Source organism: Panthera tigris, chromosome X, assembly GCF_018350195.1.
Source record: "Panthera tigris isolate Pti1 chromosome X, P.tigris_Pti1_mat1.1, whole genome shotgun sequence".
NCBI lineage: Eukaryota > Metazoa > Chordata > Mammalia > Carnivora > Felidae > Panthera > Panthera tigris.
Window position 1 is genome coordinate 69,109,109 of NC_056677.1, and position 23,287 is coordinate 69,132,395.

Below are 23,287 nucleotides of genomic sequence, written 5' to 3' on the forward strand. Positions count from 1 at the left end.
AGAGGGAAAGACCATGAGCACTGGGGAGCAGGGAGCAGAGAGAACAAGACACATAATCTCAAGCAGGCTCCAGGCTCTGGGATGTCAGTACAGAGTCTGATGTGGGCATGGGGCTCGAACTCTCAAACCACTAGATCATGACCTGAGATGAATTCAAATAGTTAACCGACTGAGCTACCCAGGTGCCTCATGAAAAAAAATTTAGAATAACAGTACTAAGACTAATAGTTGGGCTTGATAAAAGCATAGAACACACCAGGGAAACTCTTGCTGTAGCGATCAAAAACCTAAGAACTAGTCAGGATGAATTTAGAAATGCTACAACTGAAATGCAAAATAAATTAGATACAATGACAATAAGGATGAAAGAAGCAGATGAGAGAATAGGTGAAATAAAAGAAAAATTATGAAAAATAATAAATCTGAAAAAATAGTGAAAGGAAATTACTAGATCACAAGGGGAGAATTGGAGAGCTAAGTGATTCCATGAAATGAAAATATCTGTGTCAATGGAGTTCCAGAAGAAGAGCAAGAGAAAGGGTCAGAAGGTTTATTTGAACAAAGTATAGCTGAGAACGTCCCTAATCCGGGAAGGGAAACAGGTATCCAAGTCCAAGAGGCACAGAGAACTCCCTTCAAAATCAACAAAAACAGGTCAACACCACAAAATATCATAGTGAAACTTGCAAAATACAAAGACAGAGAATTCTGAAAACAGCTAGGGACAAACATTTCTTAACCTACATGGGTAGATACATAAGGTTAGTAGAACCTCTTAGTAGAACCTGTCCAATGAAACTTGGCAGGCCAGAAGGGAGTAACAGGAAATACTCAATGTGCTGAACATAAAAACTATGGAGCCAAGAATCCTTTACACAGCAAAGCTGTCATTCAGAATAGAAGGAGAAATAAAGACTTTCCCAGACAACCAAAAACTATGGGAGTTCTTGAGTACTAAAATAGCCTGGTAATAGATCCTAAGGGGGACCGTGAGAGTGGAAAGCAGCAAAGACTGAAAAAGACCAGAGACATCATAACAAACATGAAATCTATAGATAACACGATGGCACTAAATTCATATATTTCTAAAATCACTCTGAATATAAATGAACTAAATGCCCCAATCAAAAAAGTACAGGACATAAGAATTGATTAAAAAAAAAGATACATCTATATGCTGCCTACAAGAGACTCATTTTAGACTTAGACACCTGAAGAGTGAAAGTGAGGTGATGGAGAACCATCTACATGCTAACAAACATCAAAAGAAAGCCAAAGTAGCCATACTTATATCAGACAAACTAGATTTGAAACCAAAGACTGTAACAAGAAATGAAGGGCATTATATCATAATTAAAGGGTCTATCCATCAAGAAGAACTTGATAGCATTATAAATATTTATGCCCCCAATATGATAGCACCCAAATATATGAATCAATTAATCACAATCATAAGCCAGCTTATGGATAATGCTATCAAAATTGTAGGAGATTTTAGTACTCCATTAACAGCAATGGACAGATCATCTAGGCAGAAAATCAATGAGGAAACTACAACCCTGAATGACACATTGGACCAGATAGACTTCACAGATATATTCAGAACACTTCATCTTAAAGCAGCAGAATACACATTCTTCTTGAGTGAACATGGAACATTCTCCAAAACAGATCATATACTGTGTCACAAAATAACTCTCAACAGGTACAAAAAGATCAAGATCATACCATGCATATTTTCAGATCACAATACTATGAAACTTGAAGTCAACCACAAGAAAAAAAATGGAAATCTCTCAAATACATAGAGGTTAAAGACCATCCTACTAAAGAATGAATGGGTTACCCAGGAAATTAAAGAAGAAATTAAAAAATACATGGAAGCAAATGAAAATTAAAACACAATAGTCCAAACCCTTTTGGATGCAGGCCTAAGAGGAAAATACCTTGCAATTCAGCCCAATCTCAAGAAGCAAGAAAGTTCCCAAATACACAACCTAACCTTACACCTAAAGGACTTAGAAAAGGAGCACTGAATAAACCCCAAAGCCAGCAGAAGAAGGGAAATAATAAGGAACAGTGCAGAAATAAACAATACATAATGATAATAATAATAATAATAATAATAATAATAATAAATAGTATAACACGTTAATTAAACTAAGAGCTGTTTTTTTGAAAGAATAAACAAAATTGATAAAGCACTATATGGACTATCAAAAAGAAAAGAGAGGTGCAGGGGAAGATGGTGGCGTAGGAGGACGCTGGGCTCACCGCGCGTCCTGCTGATCACTTAGATTCCACCTACACCTGCCTAAAGAACCCAGAAAACCGCCAGAGGATTAGCAGAAGGGAGTCTCCGGAGCCAAGCGAAGACGAGAGGCCCACGGAAGAGGGTAGGAAGGGCGGCGAGGCGGTGCGCGCTCCACGGACTGGCGGGAGGGAGCCAGGGCGGAGGGGCGGCTCGCCGGCCAAGCAGAGCCCCCGAGTCTGGCTGGCAAAAGCGGAGGGGCCGGACGGACTGTGTTCTGACAGCAAACGCGACTTAGCGTCTGGGAGGTCATAAGTTAACAGCTCTGCTCAGAAAGTGGGAAGGCTGGAGGACAAAGGGAGGGAGAGCTGCTGAGCCCCCAGATGGCAGAGCTCAGCTTGGCGGGGAACAAAGGCGCTCGCCAGCGCCATCTCCCTCGCCCATCCCCCAGCCAAAATCCCAAAGAGAACCAGTTCCTGCCAGGGAACTTGCTCGCTCTGCGCAAACACCCAACTCTGTGCTTCTGCGGAGCCAAACCTCCGGCAGCGGATCTGACTCCCTCCCGCTGCCACAGGGCCCCTCCTGAAGTGGATTACGTAAGGAAAAGCAAGCTAAGCCTGCCCCTCCTGCCCACATGCACCTTGCCTACCCACCCCAGCTAATACGCCAGATCCCCAGCACCACAAGCCTGGCAGTGTGCAAGTAGCCCAGACAGGACACGCCACCCCACGGTGAATCCCGCCCCAAGGAGAGGGGAAGAGAAGGCACACACCAGTCTGACTGTGGCCCCAGCAGTGGGCTGGGGGCAGACATCAGGTCGGACTGCAGCCCCGCCCACCAACTCCAGTTATACACCACAGCACAGGGGAAGTGCCCTGCAGGTCCTCACCACTCCAGGGACTATCCAAAATGACCAAACGGAAGAATTCCTCAGAAGAATCTCCAGGAAATAACAACAGCTAATGAACTGATCAAAAAGGATTTAAATAATATAACAGAAAGTGAATTTAGAATAATAGTCATAAAATTAATCGCTGGGCTTAAAAACAGTATAGAGGACAGCAGAGAATCTCTTGCCACAGAGATCAAGGGACTAAGGAACAGTCACGAGGAGTTGAAAAGCGCTTTAAATGAAATGCAAAACAAAATGGAAACGACGACGGCTCAGATTGAAGAGGCAGAGGAGAGAATAGGTGAACTAGAAGATAAAGTTATGGAAAAAGAGGAAGCTGAGAGAAAGAGAGATAAAAACATCCAGGAGTATGAGGGGAAAATTAGAGAACTAAGTGATACACTAAAGAGAAATAATATACGCATAATTGGTATCCCAGAGGAGGAAGAGAGAGGGAAAGGTGCTGAAGGGGTACTTGAAGAAATTATAGCTGAGAACTTCCCTGAACTGGGGAAGGAAAAAGGCATTGAAATCCAAGAGGCACAGAGAACTCCCTTCAGATGTAACTTGAATCGATCTTCTGCATGACATATCATAGTGAAACTGGCAAAATACAAGGATAAAGAGAAAATTCTGAAAGCAGCAAGGGATAAACGTGCCCTCACATATAAAGGGAGACCTATAAGACTCGTGACTGATCTCTCCTTTAAAACGTGGCAGGCCAGAAAGGCTTGGCACGATATCTTCAGTGTGCTAAACAGAAAAAATATGCAGCCGAGAATCCTTTATCCAGCAAGTCTGTCATTTAGAATAGAAGGAGAGATAAAGGTCTTCCCAAACAAACAAAAACTGAAGGAATTTGTCACCACGAAACCAGCCCTACAAGAGATCCTAAGGGGGATCCTGTGAGACAAAGTACCAGAGACATCACTACAAGCATAAAACATACGGACATCACAATGACTCTAAACCCGCATCTTTCTATAATAACACTGAATGTAAATGGATTAAATGCGCCAACCAAAAGACATAGGGTATAAGAATGGATAAAAAAACAAGACCCATCTATTTGCTGTCTACAAGAGACTCATTTTAGATCTGAGGACACCTTTAGATTGAGAGTGAGGGGATGGAGAATTATTTATCATGCTCCTGGAAGCCAAAAGAAAGCTGGAGTAGCCATACTTATATCAGACAAACTAGACTTTAAATTAAAGGCTGTAACAAGAGATGAAGAAGGGCATTATATAATAATCACAGGGTCTATCCACCAGGAAGAGCTAACTATTATAAATGTCTATGCGCCAAATACCGGAGCCCCAGATATATAAAACAATTACTCATAAACATAAGCAACCTTATTGATAAGAATGTGGTCATTGCAGGGGACTTTAACACCCCACTTACAGAAATGGATAGATCATCTAGACACACGGTCAATAAAGAAACAAGGGCCCTGAATGATACATTGGATCAGATGGACTTGACAGATATATTTAGAACTCTGCATCCCAAAGCAACAGAATATACGTTCTTCTCGAGTGCACATGGAACATTCTCCAAGATAGATCATATACTGGGTCACAAAACAGCCCTTCATAAGTTTACAAGAATTGAAATTATACCATGCATACTTTCAGACCACAATGCTATGAAGCTTGAAATCAACCACAGGAAAAAGTCTGGAAAACCTCCAAAAGCATGGAGGTTAAAGAACACCCTACTAACGAATGAGTGGGTCAACCAGGCAATTAGAGAAGAAATTAAAAAATATATGGAAACAAACAAAATTGAAAATACAACAATCCAAACGCTTTGGGACGCAGCGAAGGCAGTCCTGAGAGGAAAATACATTGCAATCCAGGCCTATCTCAAGAAACAAGAAAAATCCCAAATACAAAATCTAACAGCACACCTAAAGGAAATAGAAGCAGAACAGCAAAGGCAGCCTAAACCCAGCAGAAGAAGAGAAATATTAAAGATCAGAGCAGAAATAAACAATATAGAATCTAAAAACACTGTAGAGCAGATCAACGAAACCAAGAGTTGGTTTTTTGAAAAAATAAACAAAATTGACAAACCTCTAGCCAGGCTTCTCAAAAAGAAAATGGAGATGACCCAAATAGATAAAATCATGAATGAAAATGGAATTATTACAACCAATCCCTCAGAGATACAAACTATTATCAGGGAATACTATGAAAAATTGTATGCCAACAAGTTGGACAACCTGGAAGAAATGGACAAATTCCTAAACACCCACACTCTTCCAAAACTCAATCAGGAGGAAATAGAAAGCTTGAACAGACCCATAACCAGCGAAGAAATTGAATCGGTTATCAAAAATCTCCCAACAAATAAGAGTCCAGGACCAGATGGCTTCCCAGGGGAGTTCTACCAGACTTTTAAAGCAGAGATAATACCTATCCTTCTGTAGCTATTCCAAGAAATAGAAAAGGAAGGAAAACTTCCAGACTCATTCTATGAAGCCAGTATTACTTTGATTCCTAAACCAGACAGAGACCCAGTAAAAAAAAGAGAACTACAGGCCAATATCTCTGATGAATATGGATGCAAAAATTCTCAATAAGATACTAGCAAATCGAATTCAACAGCATATAAAAAGAATTATTCACCATGATCAAGTGGGATTCATTCCTGGGATGCAGGCCTGGTTCAACATTTGCAAATCGATCAACGTGATACATCACATTAACAAAAAAAAAAAAGAGAAGAACCATATGATCCTGTCAATCGATGCAGAAAAGGCCTTTGACAAAATCCAGCACCCTTTCTTAATAAAAACCTTGAGAAAGTCGGGATAGAAGGAACATACCTAAAGATCATAAAAGCCATTTATGAAAAGCCCACAGCTAACATCATCCTCAAAGTGGAAAAACTGAGAGCTTTTTCCCTGAGATCAGGAACACGACAGGGATGCCCACTCTCACCGCTGTTGTTTAACATAGTGCTGGAAGTTCTAACATCAGCAATCAGACAACAAAAGGAAATCAAAGGCATCAAAATTGGCAAAGATGAAGTCAAGCTTTCGCTTTTTGCAGATGACATGATATTATACATGGAAAATCCGATAGACTCCACCAAAAGTCTGCTAGAACTGATACATGAATTCAGCAAAGTTGCAGGATACAAAATCAATGTACAGAAATCAGTTGCATTCTTATACACTAACAATGAAGCAACAGAAAAAGACAAATAAAGAAACTGATCCCATTCACAATTGCACCAAGAAGCATAAAATACCTAGGAATAAATCTAACCAAAGATGTAAAAGATCTGTATGCTGAAAACTATAGAAAGCTTATGCAGGTAATTGAAGAAGATATAAAGAAATGGAAAGACATTCCCTGCTCATGGATTGGAAGAATAAATATTGTCAAAATGTCAATACTACCCAAAGCTATCTACACATTCAATGCAATCCCAATCAAAATTGCACCAGCATTCTTCTCGAAACCAGAACAAGCAATCCTAAAATTCATATGGAACCACAAAAGGCCCCGAATAGCCAAAGTAATTTTGAAGAAGAAGACCAAAGCAGGAGGCATCACAATCCCAGACTTTAGCCTCTACTACAAAGCTGTAATCATCAAGACAGCATGGTATTGGCATAAAAACAGACACATAGACCAATGGAATAGAATAGAAACCCCAGAACTAGACCCACAAACGTATTGCCAACTAATCTTTGACAAAGCAGGAAAAACCATCCAATGGAAAAAAGACAGTCTCTTTCACAAATGGTGCTGGGAGAACTGGACAGCAACATGCAGAAGGTTGAAACTAGACCACTTTCTCACACCATTCACAAAAATAAACTCAAAATGGATAAACTCAAAAAATAAACTCAAAATGGATAAAGAATGTGAGACAGGAAACCATCAAAACCTTAGAGGAGAAAGCAGGAAAAGACCTCTCTGACTTCAGCCGTAGCAATCTCTTACTCGACACATCCCCAAAGGCAAGGGAATTAAAAGCAAAAATGAATTACTGGGACCTTATGAAGATAAAATCTTCTGCACAGCAAAGGAAACAACGAACAAAACTAAAAGGCAACCAACGGAATGGGAAAAGATATTTGCAAATAACATATCGGACAAAGGGCTAGTATCCAAAATCTATAAAGAGCTCACCAAACTCCACACCCGAAAAACAAATAACCCAGTGAAGAAATGGGCAGAAAACATGAATAGACACTTCTCTAAAGAAGACATCCGGATGGCCAACAGGCACATGAAAAGATGTTCAACGTCGCTCCTTATCAGGGAAATACAAATCAAAACCACACTCAGAGATCACCTCATGCCAGTCAGAGTGGCCAAAATGAAGAAATCAGGAGACTATAGATGCTGGAGAGGATGTGGAGAAACGGGAACCCTCTTGCACTGTTGGTGGGAATGCAAATTGGTGCAGCCGCTCTGGAAAGCAGTGTGGAGGTTCCTCAGAAAATTAAAAATAGACCTACCCTATGACCCAGCAATAGCACTGCTAGGAATTTATCCAAGGGATACAGGAGTACTGATGCATAGGGGCACTTGTACCCCAATGGTTATAGCAGCACTCTCAACAATAGCCAAATTATGGAAAGAGCCTAAATGTCCATCAACTGATGAATGGATAAAGAAATTGTGGTTTATATACACAATGGAATACTACATGGCAATGAGAAAAAATGAAATATGGCCTTTTGTAGCAACGTGGATCGAACTGGAGAGTGTGATGCTAAGTGAAATAAGCCATACAGAGAAAGACAGATACCATATGGTTTCACTCTTATGTGGATCCTGAGAAACGTAACAGAAACCTATGGGGGAGGGGAAGGAAAAAAAAAAAGAGGTTAGATTGGGAGAGAGCCAAAGCATAAGAGACTGTTAAAAACTGAGAACAAACTGAGGGTTGATGGGGGGTGGGAGGGAGGGCAGGCTGGGTGATGGGTATTGAGGAGGGCACCTTTTGGGATGAGCACTGGGTGTTGTATGGAAACCAATTTGACAGTAAATTTCATATATTAAAAAATAAAAAAATAAGAAAAGAGAGAGGACCCAAATAAATCAAATCGCAAATGAACAAGGAGAGACCACAACCAACACCACAGAAACACAAACAATTATAAGAGAATAGTATGAAAAATTATCTGCCAAAAAACTGGACAATCTGGACGAAATGGAGAAATTTCTAAACATCCACACACTACAAAAATTCAAACAAGAAGAATTAGAAAATTTGCTACAACCCAGCAAAGAAATTGAATGAGTTATCAAATATCTTCCAACAAGTAAGCATCCTGGGCCAGATGGCTTCCCAGGGGAATTCTACCAGAATTTAAGGAAGAGTAAATACATATTCTCCTCAAAATGTTCCAAAAATAGAAATGGAAGGAAAAGTTCTAAATTCATTCTATGAACCAAGCATTATATTGATTCCAAACCAGACAAAACCCCACTAAAAAGGAGAATTACATGCTAATATTCATGTTAACCTAGATACAAAATTTCTTAACAAGATACTAGGAAATCAAAATGAACAGTATATTAGAAGAATTATTCATCATGATCAACTTTAAATCATTCCTTGGCTGCAGGGCTGGTTCAATATTTGCAAATCAATCAATGTGATGCATCACATTAATAGAAGAAAGGGTAAGGACCATATGATCCAGTCAATAGATGCAAAAAAAAGCAGTTGAGAAAATATAGCATCATTTCCTGATAAAAACACTCCAGAAAGTAGGTATAGAAGAAGCATACCTTAACGTCATGAAAGCCATACATGAAAAGCCCACAGCTAATATTAACCTCATTGTGGAAAAACTGAGAGCTTTCCCCAAAAGATCAGGAACATGATAGGGATGTCCACTCTCACCACTTGTTGTTCAACATAGTGTTGGTAGTCCTAGCCTCAGCAATCAGAAAACAAAACGAAGTAAATGGCATACAAATTGGCAAGGAGAAAGTTAAACTTTTACTCTTTGCAGATGACATGATACTCTACATGGAAAACCCGAAATACTCCACAAAAAAAAAGAAAAAAGAAAAAGAAATACTGCTAGAGCTGATGCATGAATTCAGCAAAGTCGTAGGACATAAAATCAACATACAGAAATCAGTTACATTTCTATACACCAATAATGAAGCAACAGACAGAGGTATCAAGGAATCGATCCCATTTACAATTGTAACAAAAATGATAAAATACCTAGGATTAAACCTGACCAAAGACGTAAAGATTTTTATGCTGAAAACTATAGAAAGCTGATGAAAGAAATTGAAGAACACATAAAGAAATGGAAAAGCATTCCATGCTCATGGACTGGAAGAACAAATATTGTTAAAATATTAATACTCCCCAAAGCAATCAACACATTTAATGCAATCCCTACCCAAATAATACCAGCATTCTTCACAGAGCTAGAACAAACAATCCTAAAATTTGTATGTAACCACAAAGACCCTGAATAGCCAAAGTGATGTTGAAAAAGAACCAAAGTAGAGACATCACAATCCCAGACTTTTAACCTGTATTGCAAAGCAATATCATTAAGATAGGATGGTATTGGCACAAAACAGACCTATAGACCAATGGAATAAAGAACCCAGAAATGGACTCACAGATATATGGTCAACTAATCTTCAATAAAACAGAAAAGAGTATCCAATGGCAAAAAGACGAATGATGCTGGGAGAACTGGACAGCAACATACAGAAGAATGAACCTGGACCACGTTCTTAAACCATACAAAAATAAATTCAAAATAGATGAAAGATCTAAATGTGATACTGGAAACCATCAAAATCCTATGGGAGAATACAGGCAGCAACCACTTTCACCTAGACCACGGCAACTTCTTACTTGACGTGTCTCCAGTGGCAAGAGAAATAAAAGCAGAAATGAACTATTGGGACCTCATCAAGATAAAAAGCTTCTGAACGGCAAAGGAAGCAATCAACAAAACTAAAGGGGATCTGATGGAATAGAAGAAGATATTTGCAAATGATATATCAGATAAAGGATGAGTATTCAAAATCTATAAAGATCTTACCAAACTCAACACCCAAAAAAAAACAAATATCCAGTGAATAAATGGGTAGAAAACGCAAATAGACACACTTTTCCAAAGAAGTCATCCAGATGGCTAAATGACACATGAAAAGAGGCTCAACATCACTCATAATCAGGGAAATACAAATCAAAACCACAAACAGATATCAGTCAGAATGGCTAAAATCAACTCAGGAAACAATAGATTTGGGCAAGAACGTGGAGAAAGGGGAACCCTTTTGTACTGTTGGTAGGAATGCAAACTGGTGCAGCTATTCTGGAAAACAATATGGAGGTTCCATTTTTAATTTTAAATAATTAAAAATAGAACTACCCTACAACCCAGCAATTGCACTACTAGGAATTTATTCAAAGGATACAAAAATGCTGATTTGAAGGGGCATGTGTGCCCCAATGTTTATAGCAGTGCTTTCAACAATAGCCAAATTATAGAAAGAGCCCAAATGTCCTTCAACTGATGAATGGATTAAGAAGATGTACATACAACATGGTACACTACTTGGTGATGAAAAGAATAAAATCTTACCATTTGCAACAATATGGATGGAACTGGAGAGTAGTGTGCTAAGTCAGTCTGATAAAGACATAACACATAATTTCATTCACATATGGAATTTGGTAAACTCAACAGATGAACATAGGGGAAGGGAAGGAAAAATTAGATCAAAACAGAGGGGGAGAAAACCATAAGAAACTCTTAAATACATAGAACAAACTGAGGGTTGCTGGAGGGGGTGAGTTAAATGGGTGAAAGGCATAAAGGAGGGAACTTTTTGAGATGAGCTCTATCACATGTAAGAGATGAATCACTGGGTTCTACTACTGACACCAAGACTACACTGTATGTTTACTAACTGGAAAATTAAAAAAAAATAAATAAATAAATTGAAAAGGTCACAAATAAATGGAACAATATTCTCCACTTACAGATCAGAAGAATTAATACTGTTAAAATGTCCACATTATCCAAGAAAAATGTACAAATTCAATGCTATCCCACTATAATTCCAAAGGCATTATTGAAGAAAGTTAGAATGAACAATTTTAAAATCTGTTTGGAATAATAAAAGATCTTAAATATCCAAAGCAACCCTGAGAAAGAAAAAAAAAATGTAGTCATCAAGCTCCCTGAGTTAAAACTACATTACAAAGCTATAGTAAGCAAAATAATATGGTATTGACATAAAAATAGACACATCCCTTAATAGAACAGAATCCAAAAATAAACCTATACATATATGACCAACTAACTTATGATAAAGGAGGTAAGAATATACAAGGGAGAAAAGATAGTCTCTTTAATAAATGTTGTTGGGAAAACTGGATAGCCACATGAAAACAATGCAACTAGATTAATATCTTATACCATACACACAAAGAAAATTAAGTTAAAATGGATTAAAGAGTTAAACATAGGACCCAAAACCATAAAACTCCTGAAAGAAAACTTAGGCAGTAAAAACTCCTTGACATTGATCTTAATGTTTTTTTTTTAATCTGACTCCAAAGGTAACAACAGCAAAAATAAACAAGTGGGACCACATCAAACAAAAAAGCTCCTGCACAGCAAAGAAAAATATCAATGAAATGAAAAGGCAACATACTAATATTTGCAAGTCACATATTTGGTAAGGTATTACTATCCAAAATATAAAATGAACTCCTGCAACTCATCACCAAAAAATAAAAAAACAATTTGATTTTAAAAAATGATCAGAAGATCTGAATAGACATATTTTTAAAGAAGACAGTACTAATCATCAGGGAAATGCAAATCAAATGCACAATGAGATATTGCCTCACACCTGTTAGAATGGCTATCATCAAAAAGAAAAGAATAATAACTGTTGAGGATGATGTGGAGAAAATGGATCACTTGTGCACTGTTTGTAGGAATGTAAATTGGTATGGCCACTATGCAAACCAGTATATGAAGATTCCTCAAAAAATTGAAAAACAGAACTACCATGTGATCTAGCAATTTCAAGGCTGGATATTTACCCACAGGAAATATAAACACCAATTTGAAAAGATGTCCACCCTTATGCTTGCTATAGCATTACTTACAACAGCCAATATACGGAAATCATGTTAAGTGTCCATTGATTTATGAATGGATAAAGAAGAGGTGGTATATGTATACAATGGAGTACTACCTAGCCATAAAAAAGAAGGAAATTTTTCCATTTGTAACAACACGGGTGGACCTTGAGGGTGTTATGCTACATGAAATAAGTCAGACAAAGAATCGCAAATATCATATTATTTCAAGTGTAATCTAAAAAACAAAACAAACAAATATAATAAAAGTCATGGAAATGAGAAGAGTGGTGGCTGCCTGACAGAGGATGGTTGGTGAGTGGAGGAATGGGTGAGGGGGGGTCAGTAGGTACAAACTTCAGTTGTGATAAACAAATAGGTGGTGGGTATGTGGTGTGCAGCATGGTGACTACAGTCAGTGGTATTGTAGTGAATATTTATAGATGACACAAGAATAGATCTTGAAAATTCTTAGCACAAGAAAAAAAATTGGTAACTTTTTGTGGTGAAATATGATGACTAGATTTACTGGTGATCAATTTGCAGTGTACACAAGTGTCAAATCATTGTTGTACACCTGACACTAATATAAAGTTGTACATCAATTTAAAAATAAGGCAGAAAATAGGGAAAAACTAAGAACAGATGAGACAAAAAAACCCACATAAACAGCAAAATTGGAGATTTAAACACAGCCAAATCAATAATCATATTAAATGTAACAGGTATAATACTCAAATTAAAATTAAAAGGCATAGATTTTCAGATTGGATAAAAAGCAAGGATAATTGCTTTAAGTACATTAACAGTGTTAAAATAAGTCATCTCATAATAATAAAGCTATCAGTTTATCAAAAAGAAATGATAATCCCAAAAATTTACACACTTGTAACAGAACTTTGAAATACATAAACCAAAACTTAACAGAAATTTAAAATTAACAGAAAAAAAGATAAATATATAATTATAGTCAAAGTTTTCAATCTCTGTAACACAAACATTTATAGAATATATAGGCAAAAAATTAAGAATGCAGTAGACTTAATACCACTATCAGCCAACTTGATCTAATTGCATTTAGGACCTTCCACTACTCGAAATCAGAATACACATTCTCCTTAAGTATACACAGAACATTTACAAAAATATACTATATACTGAAGCATAAAATAATTATCAGTGAATTTAAGGGAATTGAAGTCATACAAACTATGGTTTATGACTACAAGGAAAATAAATTAGAAGTCAATAATACAAAGTTATCTGGAAAATGCCAAAATATTTATAAATTAAATAACATACTTCTAAATACCCCATGAGTCAAAGAAAAAATAAAAAGGAAATTAGAAAGTATGTGAAACTGAAGGAAAATAAAAACATCACATATCAAAATATGTGGGATAATGCTAAAGCATTGTTCAGAGAGATGGTTAAAACAGTATACACCTACGTTAGGAAAGATGAAAGGTCTCAAATTAGTAACTTCAGCTTCCATCTTAAAAACCAGAAAAGTTAGTGAAATATATAGTAAGCAGGAAAAAAATGAAGTAATAAAAGTTACTGTGGAAAACAATGAAATAGAATAAAAAATCAGTGAAGCCCAAAGCCAGTTGATTTGTTGAGAAAAAATAAAATAAAATTGATAAACCTCTAGCAAGGCTAAGCAAGATAAAAAAGAGAGAAGAGACAAAATAAGAACATCAGGTATGGTGATACAAGTATCATTAATGCTTCTACTGCTATAAAAAGGATAATAAGAGAGTATTATGAACAATTTCATGCCAGTGAATTTGATAAATTTGCTAAAATGGTTAAATGGTTAAATTTTTAAAAGGCAAAGATACCAAAGCTCACTCAAAAAAAAAAAAAAAAAAAGATAAACTTAATACCTCCAAGTCTCTTAAACAAATTGAATATGTAGTTAAAACATCTTACCATTAAAAAACTTCAGGCCAGATAGATTCACTGGTGAATTCTACCAATCATTTAGTAACAATTTAACATTGAATTCTTCTAGACTTTAATAACAATTTAACATTGAATTCTCTAAAAAAAAACAGAACAGGAGAAAACACTACCCAACTCATTCTATAAAACCAGATTTGCTCTGATATCAAAACAAGACATAAACAATACACAAAATCTATAGTCAAATGTCCCTCATAAAAATAAATGTAAAAATTCTTAACAAACATTTAGGAAATATCACCCACCAATATGCAAAAAAGATAATGCATCATGATTACATGTTGGGGGTTCATCCACAGGCAAGATTGCTTCAACATTTGACAATCAATCAATGTAATTCAACATTACATTGTTTAAAACATTAAAGAAGAAAAAATATATAACATCTCAATAATGGCAGTAAAAGAATATTACAGGGGCGCCTGGGTGGTTCAGTCGGTTGAGCATCCAGTTCCTGATTTTGGCTCATGTCATGATCTCATGGTTTGTGGGACTGACCCCTGCATCGGGCTCTTTGCTGACAGCATGGAGCCTGCTTGGAATTCTCTCTCTCCCTCTCTCTCTGCCCTTTCCTTGCTCCCACATAAATAAATAAACACTTGGGGAAAAAAGAAAAAATAAATAATTAAATATTACAAAATCTAACATACAACAAACAAGTAACAGAAAGGAACTTTCACTTGGTAAAGAACATGTAAAAAGACCTATACTTAACTTTATAACTTATGCTAAAATTATGCTTTTCCCCTAAGACCAGAAATAAGGCAAGAGTGTCTGCTCTTATCAATTCAATAGAACACTGAACTGGAGAGCCCAGCCAGTGCAGCAAAGACAAATAAAAGAAAGAAATGATGTAGATAATGGAAAAGAAGTAAAAACTCCTTATTTGCAGATTACAAATAGAAAATTCTATGGAGTCTACAAAAAAAAAAGCTGTTAGGTGTAATAAGGAAGTTCAATTAAACTGTGGGACACAAATTCAGTATGCAAAACATCAATTGTATTTCCATCCAACTTGAAAATGAAATTAGTAAGAAAGCAATTCCATTTACAATAGCATTTTTATTTTTTTATTTTTTTATTTTTTTTAATGTTTATTTTTGGGAGAGATGGAGACAGAATATGAGTGGGGAAGGGGCAGAGAAAGAGGGAGACACAGAATCCGAAGCAGGCTCCAGGCTCCAAACTGTCAGCACAGAGCCGGACGCGGGGCTCAAACCCACGAGTTGTGAGATCATGACCTGAGTCGAAGTTGGACGCTCAACTGACTGAGCCACCCAAGCGCCCCTACAATGGCATTTTTAAAAGGAAACAGGTAAATTTGATTAATAAATGCATAAGACTTATAGACTGAAATGACAACCTATAGACTTAAAATGACAAGATATTGCTGAGAGAAATTAAAGAAGACTCAAAAACTGGAAAAAAATATATTCGTGGATTGGGAGACTCAATGTTATGAAAATGTAAATTATTTGCAAATTGACTTAGAGGTTCAATGCAATCCACAGTAAGCTTTTTTGTAGAAAGTGAAGAGCTGATTTTAAAATTGATATGGAAATGCAAAGGACCCAGAAGAGGCAAAACAACTTTGAAAAAGAAGAGCAAAGCTCAAGGATTTGCACTACCTTACTTTAAGACATATTATAAAGGTAATCAAGAAATCACGTGGTATTGAAATCAAGATAGACAAATAGATCAACAGAACAAAATAGAGTGTCCAGAAACAGACCTTCACATATATGATCAATTGATTTTCAACAAAAATGCAAGGTAATTCAGTGAAGAAAGCATGGACTTTTCTAATCATAATGCTAGACCAATGGGGTATGTACATGCAAAAAAGAAAAAAAAAAAAGGACTTCAACACATACCTGCACCATACACTAAAGGATTATAAACTTAAATGTAAAACCTAAAATTACAAATTGTGTAGGAAACAGAAAATCTTTGTGACCTGAGATTAGGCAAATATTTTTTAAATAGGACACCAAATTCATAAAAGATTCATAAAATTCATAAAAAAATTCATAAAAAAATTAAGTTGGACTTGATCAAAATTAGGAACTTCTGCTTTTTTAAAAAGAACTGCTTTTTGAAAGAAATTGTTAAAGGGAATGAAAAGATAAACTACAGACCAGAAGAAAATATTTGCAAACAACATATATGTTAAACGACCTACCGTCCAAAATATATAAAGACTCTCAAAACTCAGAAGAACTCAATTCAAAAATGGGTCAAAGATTTAAACAGATATTTTACCAAAGAAAATAAAAAGTTGTCAAATAAGTGCACTGAAAAATTCTCAAAATCATCAGTCATTAGAATTATGCAATTCAAAACCACAATAAGGTACCACTACACACACTTATGTCCAAAATGTAAACAAGACTGACCATATATCAAGGGTTGGCAAGGATGTGGAGCAACTGAAACTCTCATATGTTGCTGCTGGGAGTGTAAAAGTTATACCACCTTGGAAAACAATTTGACAGTGTCTTTAAAATAAGTTAAAATATACATCTACCAAATAGCCCAGTCATACTCCTAGGTATTTAACCATAAATATGAAAACATGTCCATACACTCATTTGTACATGAATGTTTGTAGCAGTTTTGTTAGTAATATCCCAAAACTGCAAACAATCCAAACATCCATCAATAAATTAATGCATAAACAAATTGTGGCGTATTCATACAGTGGAATACTACTCAGCAATAAAAATGAATGAACCACTGATACATATAACACCATGGTGGAATCTCAAAATAATTATTCTGAGCTAAATACGCCAGACCAAAAAAAAAAATACATACTCTATGATTCCATTTATATAAAATCCTAGAAAATGCAAACCAAACAATGACAAAAATCAGATTCAGTAGGAGTGGGGCAGAAGGGAGGAAAAACAAAGGGGCACAAGAAAATGGTTGGAGACGACGGATAAGCTTATTATCTTGATTGTGACGATGGTTTCACAGGTATATACGAATGTCAAATTTTATCAGATATGTACCATAATATGTGCAATTTATTCTATGTCAATTATACCTCCATACACCTGTTTTAAACATGAATAAAATAAACGCTACTCCCAGAGGCATTTTGGTAGCTTGAGTAGCCAAAATCCTAGGCTTGTCCCTATCTACTTCATCCAGTTATTTATATTGATCTTGTGCCTAAGGGAATAATGAGTAGCACATTGAGATGGATCTAAATGACAGGAAGACAGAAAATACCATTAATTGGCACATCCACTAAATACTATGCAGTGAAACAAACAGAATAATTATTTAAATTTTCTATAGAAAAATTAATTATCAGAACAAAAATGATTTTTGTTTCAATAAAATATAGTAAAAATTCACAGATACTCACCTCTTTGGATAATCTTGTAAAGACATCTCCTCCCCTGAGAAAATCTAGTATTAAATACAGCTTCCCTTCAGTCTGAAAGGCTAATTATAAATTAGAATGTAGTAACAGAACAATCTTAAAGGCTTAACAAGCATAGTATAAATTTTGACTGATAAACAAATTTAGAGTTTTATCATTAAACACCATCAAGGAGTTAAGAATTTGTTCAAATGGTCCAATGTTATTGGGTAACATTATCTCACAATTGAATTTAGTGTTGAAATAGCTATAAACCCCTTCCCAGAACATAATCAACTTTGCATGTGGCTTTACACAGAAATGTCTACCACCATCATTTTCCTGATTTATGGATCAATGGTGTTCAATTGCAAACTTCCTGAACTCTGCCTCCCTACCTAATGAAATTCTACTAATTCTTTCAAGCTCAACAAAAATGCCAACTCCTCTATTAAGCTTTCCTCTATTAAGGATTTCTCTCTTTTCACATTTCCTTTAGCATCTTTACCCTCTTCTGCATAAGAATTATTTGGTACTGCTTTTGAGATATCATTGTTCTTTATTTATGTCTCTCTTAACTCCACTTTGGAATGTACAGGTAATTCGTTTACATGTCTGTGTTCCCATAGATATAATTTTTTTTGAGATCAGAGATCGTTTCACTTCTAGAGCCTACTGCATTCAATACAGTGTTTTGCACACAATTGGTATTTACTGATTAATGTCATGTCACCCTAGAGATTTAACGAAGAGATTTAGGATAACAGGGAGTAAAAGAAAAATGGGTGGACATTTCTTGAGTGTTTTTTATAAAAATAATTTAATACCTACTTTACTGCATTATTTTTCAAAATTACCTAAGAATTTTTTAAATCTACTGCTACTTTATCTCTCGAAAATTTAAAGTGACATTGTAGAATGTATCAGTGATTTAATGATGTATATACCTTTGAATTCTCCAGGAAAACCAAACTTCACAATCTCATGCATGCATTTAATTATCAATGGAGCCATGATTAAAACTCAGAACAGTAGGAGTCCAAATTCATGTTCTTTCCATTATACCTACTTGCTTCTTACTGGTATTCTTCTCCCCCCAAATATAAGAGAGAATAACTTAAATGGACTAATATACCTACATTGTCCTCTCCAATAGAAGTAGGAAATAAATGAATATACTCATTATGAACAACATGTAAGAAGAACACATCCAAACACCAAATGCTTTGAATAAACCGTCACACTTTATAGCCTAAGATCATTAAAGGTACAGCATAGCAGAGTAAAGAAATACTACCAAACAGGTAATCAGAAGATACTATCTTATTACCTTAGACAAGTTAACCAACAGATACAGAAAATACAATTCAAAGCTGGTTATTAATTCTTATTCTTATTTCAGATGAATATGTTTTACATAGTTGAATTATTAAATCAGTTTGAAGTATTTATTTCCTATTATATTATTGCTTGAAAGGAAAGCTTAACTCTCTAATTCCATAAATTAAAAAAAAATTACATACCATAGTGTAATTTGACAATAAATGGATGATTTACTTCCACCAGTATATCCCTCTCCATCTTTGTCCGAACTCTGTCTCGAACTAAAAATTATAGAAGAGTAGAATATATTACTCTTCTTTATAAAATTTAAGTAGAGATCTCATAAATAATTCACCAAACAAAAATATGAAAATATAAAATACAACTTTATAAGTGCCTAAATTTACCTAAATTTGCAGTCTATATATTCCTAGACAGTAATTACCATACTATCAGAAAGCCAACAAATTTACTTTTGATCTAGAGATGGGTTAAAGTGACATAAATAGGTATTTGGTTAATATGCATTTATTATGTATTGGTCTCCAATTGTTCAAATGTGTTTACTGATTAAAACTGAGCAATGTTGGGGCACCTGGATGGCTCAGTTGGTTGAGCAATTGGCTTCGGCTCAGGTTATGATCTCACGGTTTGTGAGTTTGAGCCCCGCGTGGGGCTCTATGCTGACAGCTCTGAGCCTGGAGCCTGCTTCGGATTCTGTGTCTCCCCCTCTCTCTCTGCCCCTCCCCCACTCATGCTCTGTGTCTCTCTCTCTCAGAAATAAATAAACATTAAAAAAATAAAAAAAAAACAACTGGGCAATGTTATTGTTATCACAGCCTAGAAGATGGTGTATATATGTGTATCCAAGTGGTTGTGCTTTTTCAGTATGCAAAACCAACACAAATAGAACAGAAAAAAATTAAGAAACTTGAAAAAAAATAATATAGCTTAATAAAACAAGTACATTTTAAGTAAAATAAAATGTGTCACTTTTATACCATTAAATTTTTACCAGGGTATAGTCTCACTAAATTATAGTATATGCCAATATCAAACCTAGAAATATCACTTACAGGCTAGAAAACTGTAACAATTACTAATGTTTAAAGAAAACTGAATGCACTCAATTTTTACAAGCAATACACAGCATATTTGTTAAAACAAGGTTTATCAAATTCTATTTTATTAAACTTTCTCATCTTCTACCTTTTAAAGAAGCTTTTTTTAACACCTTCATTGCATAGAGCTGCCCAGCATCAGGACCAGTCTTCTTTCGAACAAGAAAAACCTAACAGAGGAATTTTTTGAAAAAAGTAAAATTCACATTTCAAGACATTCTTGCTATACACATAGACTAGTGCATGTTTCAGGCCCTACATTTTCTCTAATTTTATAAAGATAGATCTTTCTCTATAAATTATACTCTTACTTGATTTTTTTCTCATTTTCGTTCATTTACTAAATCACACTCTCATACATATTACCATAGGAAAGAAAATTATTAAAATAGATGACATGGTCAAGGACTTTAAGAAGTTTGTTACATAAAAGATAAGCAACATAATGAAGGGCAATTTGATCTAAAGGAACTCCTTTTAAGACCCAAGCTCCTTTTTGTTACCTTAATAAAGACCAAAAAATGATATAATTCTTAGTTTGATATCTTCATTTCTACTTCCTTATTCGTCCATTTTAGAAGTTAGCATACATTTTATTTTCTGTAAGAAATCAGAGGCAATAATATCTATCTGCCAGGTTGAAGAATCAAGATGGTTAATTATTCCAATACATTAAAGTTAAACTCTTTACTGTTACTGAGCAAGCTTAAGTAATAATATCTCATACTTTCAAATTAAAATTATGACTCATTAAAGCTAAGTTTCTAGGGGCGCCTGGGTGGCTCAGTCGGTTAAGCATCCAACCTCAGCTCAGGTTATAGTCTCGTGGTTCATGAGTTTGAGCCCCATGTCAGGAACTGTGCTGACAGCTCAGAGCCTGGAGCCTGTTTTGGATTCTGTGTCTCCCTCTCTCTCTGCTCTTCCTCGGCTTGCTCTCTGCCTCTCTCTGTCTCTCTCTGTCTCTGTCTCTCTCTCAAAAATAAATAAACATTAAAAAAAGCTGTTTTTAAAAAGCCTCAGTTATAAAGATAAATATTAATAGATGGAAATTTTACAGGAGTTATTTACTAGTAGAGGGTGATTTCATTTTTTTAAAATAGTGAAAGTTGTTCACTGCTTTGAAATAAATTATATAGAAACTAAAAAAACAACAACAACAATAGAACAGATCAATGAAAGCAGGAGTTGGCTCCTTGAAACAACTAATAAAACTGATAAACCTCTAGCCAGATTATCAAAAAGAAAAGAGAAAAGACCCAAATGAATAAAATCACAAATGACAGAAAAGAAATAATAACGAACACCACAGAAATACAAACAGTTGTAGGAGAATATGAAATACAAATATGAAAAACTATATGCCAACAATTTGGGACAGCCTGTAAGAAATGGATAAATTCCTAGAAACTATAAATTACAAAAACTGAAACAAGAAGTAATAGAAAACTTGAACAGACCAATTACTAGCAATGAAATGAATCAGTAATCAAAAAAATCCAAACAAACAAAAGTTCAGGACCAGATGGCTTCACAGAGTTCTATCAAACCTTTAAATAAGAGTTAATATATATTCTTCTCAAATTATTCTAAGAATTAGAAAAAAGAAGGAAAAATTCCAAATTCATTCTATTAGTGAACATTACCCTGATACCAACACCAGACAGACACCACAAAAAGAGAACTACAGGCCAATATCCCTGATACCAACACCAGACAGACACCACAAAAAGAAAACTACAGGCCAATATCCCTGATGAATACAGGTGCAAAACTTCTTAACAGAATATTAGCAAAATTAATCCACAATAGATTTAAAAAAAAAATCAAGGTTGTCTGGATGTCTCAGTCAGTAGAGCATGTAACTAGTAATCTCGGGGTTGTAAGTTCAAGCCCCACAGTGGGTGTAGAAATAACTTAAAAATAAAATCTTAAAAAAAAAAAAACATCATTCACCATGACCAATTGGGATTTATTCTTGGGTTAAAACAGTGGTTCAATATTCATAAATCAATCAACATATACATAACATTATTAAAAGAAAGGACAAAAACATTACAATCATTTAAAAAGACACAGAAAAAGCGTTTGACAAAGTACAATATCCATTCATAATAAAAACCCTCCAGAAAGTAAGATTAGAGGGAGAAAACCACAATATTAATTAAGGTCATATATGACAAATACACAGCTAATATCATCTTCAATGGGGAAAAACTGAGAGCTTTCCTAACAAGACAGGAAAATCCACTCTCACCACTTTGATTTAACATAGTACTGGAAGTCTGATCCACAGCAATCAGAGAAAAAAAAAAAGAAGGAGAAACACAAGGGATCCAAATTCTTCCTTGCTGGAAGGAATCAAACTTTCACTATTTGTAGATGGCATGATACCATATATAGAAAACCCAAAGGACTCCACAAAAAAACTTACTAAAACTCATAAACAAGTTCAGTAGAGTCACAAGATACAAAATGAGTGTACAGCAATCTGTTACATTTCTATACACCAATAATGAAGAAGTGAAAAGAGAAATCAAGAAATTGATCCCATTTCCAATTGCACCAAAACCATAAGATACCTAGGAATGAACCTAATGAAAGAGGTAAAAGATCTGCACTCTAAAAAACTATAGAATACTGATGAAAGAAATTAAAGAGGACACAAAGAAATGGAAAAGCGTTCCATGCTCATGAATTGGAAGGACATATATTGTTAAAATGTCTACATTACTCAAAGCAATCTACACATTTAATGTAATCTCTAAAAAAATACTACAGTATTTTTCACAGAGCTAGAACAGTCCTAAAATTTGAATGGAATCACAAAAGACCCCGCATAGCCAAAGCAATCTTGAAAAGAAAAGCAAACCTGGAGACATCACAATTCCAGACTTCAAGTTATATTACAAAGCTGTAGTGATCAAGAAACTACATTACTGGCAAAAAAGAGACACACAGATCAATGGAACAGAATAGAAAACCCAGAAATGAACCCAGAACTATATGATCAATTAATCTTTGACAAAGTTGGGAAGAATAACCAATGGATAAAAACAGTCTCTTCAACAAATGATGCTGGGAAAACTAGACAGTAATTTGCAAAATAATGAAACTAGACCAGGGGCACCTGGGTAGCTCAGTCAGTTGGGTATCCGACTTTGGCTCAGGTCATAATCTCATGGTTTGTGAGTTCGAGCCCCACATCAGGCTCTGGGCTGACAGCTCAAGCCTGAAGC

General features: G+C 35.4%; 1 protein-coding gene across 1 annotated transcript in view; it reads right to left on the minus strand.

Annotated features, from left to right (window-relative positions):
- RPS6KA6 (ribosomal protein S6 kinase A6) overlaps window positions 1-23,287 on the minus strand; it is a 225,582-nt gene that overhangs the window by 99,440 nt on the left and 102,855 nt on the right. Inside the window, exons 4-6 of the mRNA XM_007087880.3 lie at window positions 20,140-20,221; window positions 19,131-19,211; window positions 17,611-17,690 (exon numbers count right to left, since the gene is read on the minus strand). Coding sequence (XP_007087942.2) covers window positions 17,611-17,690; window positions 19,131-19,211; window positions 20,140-20,221 — 243 coding nt within the window. The remainder of the gene's footprint in view (window positions 1-17,610; window positions 17,691-19,130; window positions 19,212-20,139; window positions 20,222-23,287) is intronic.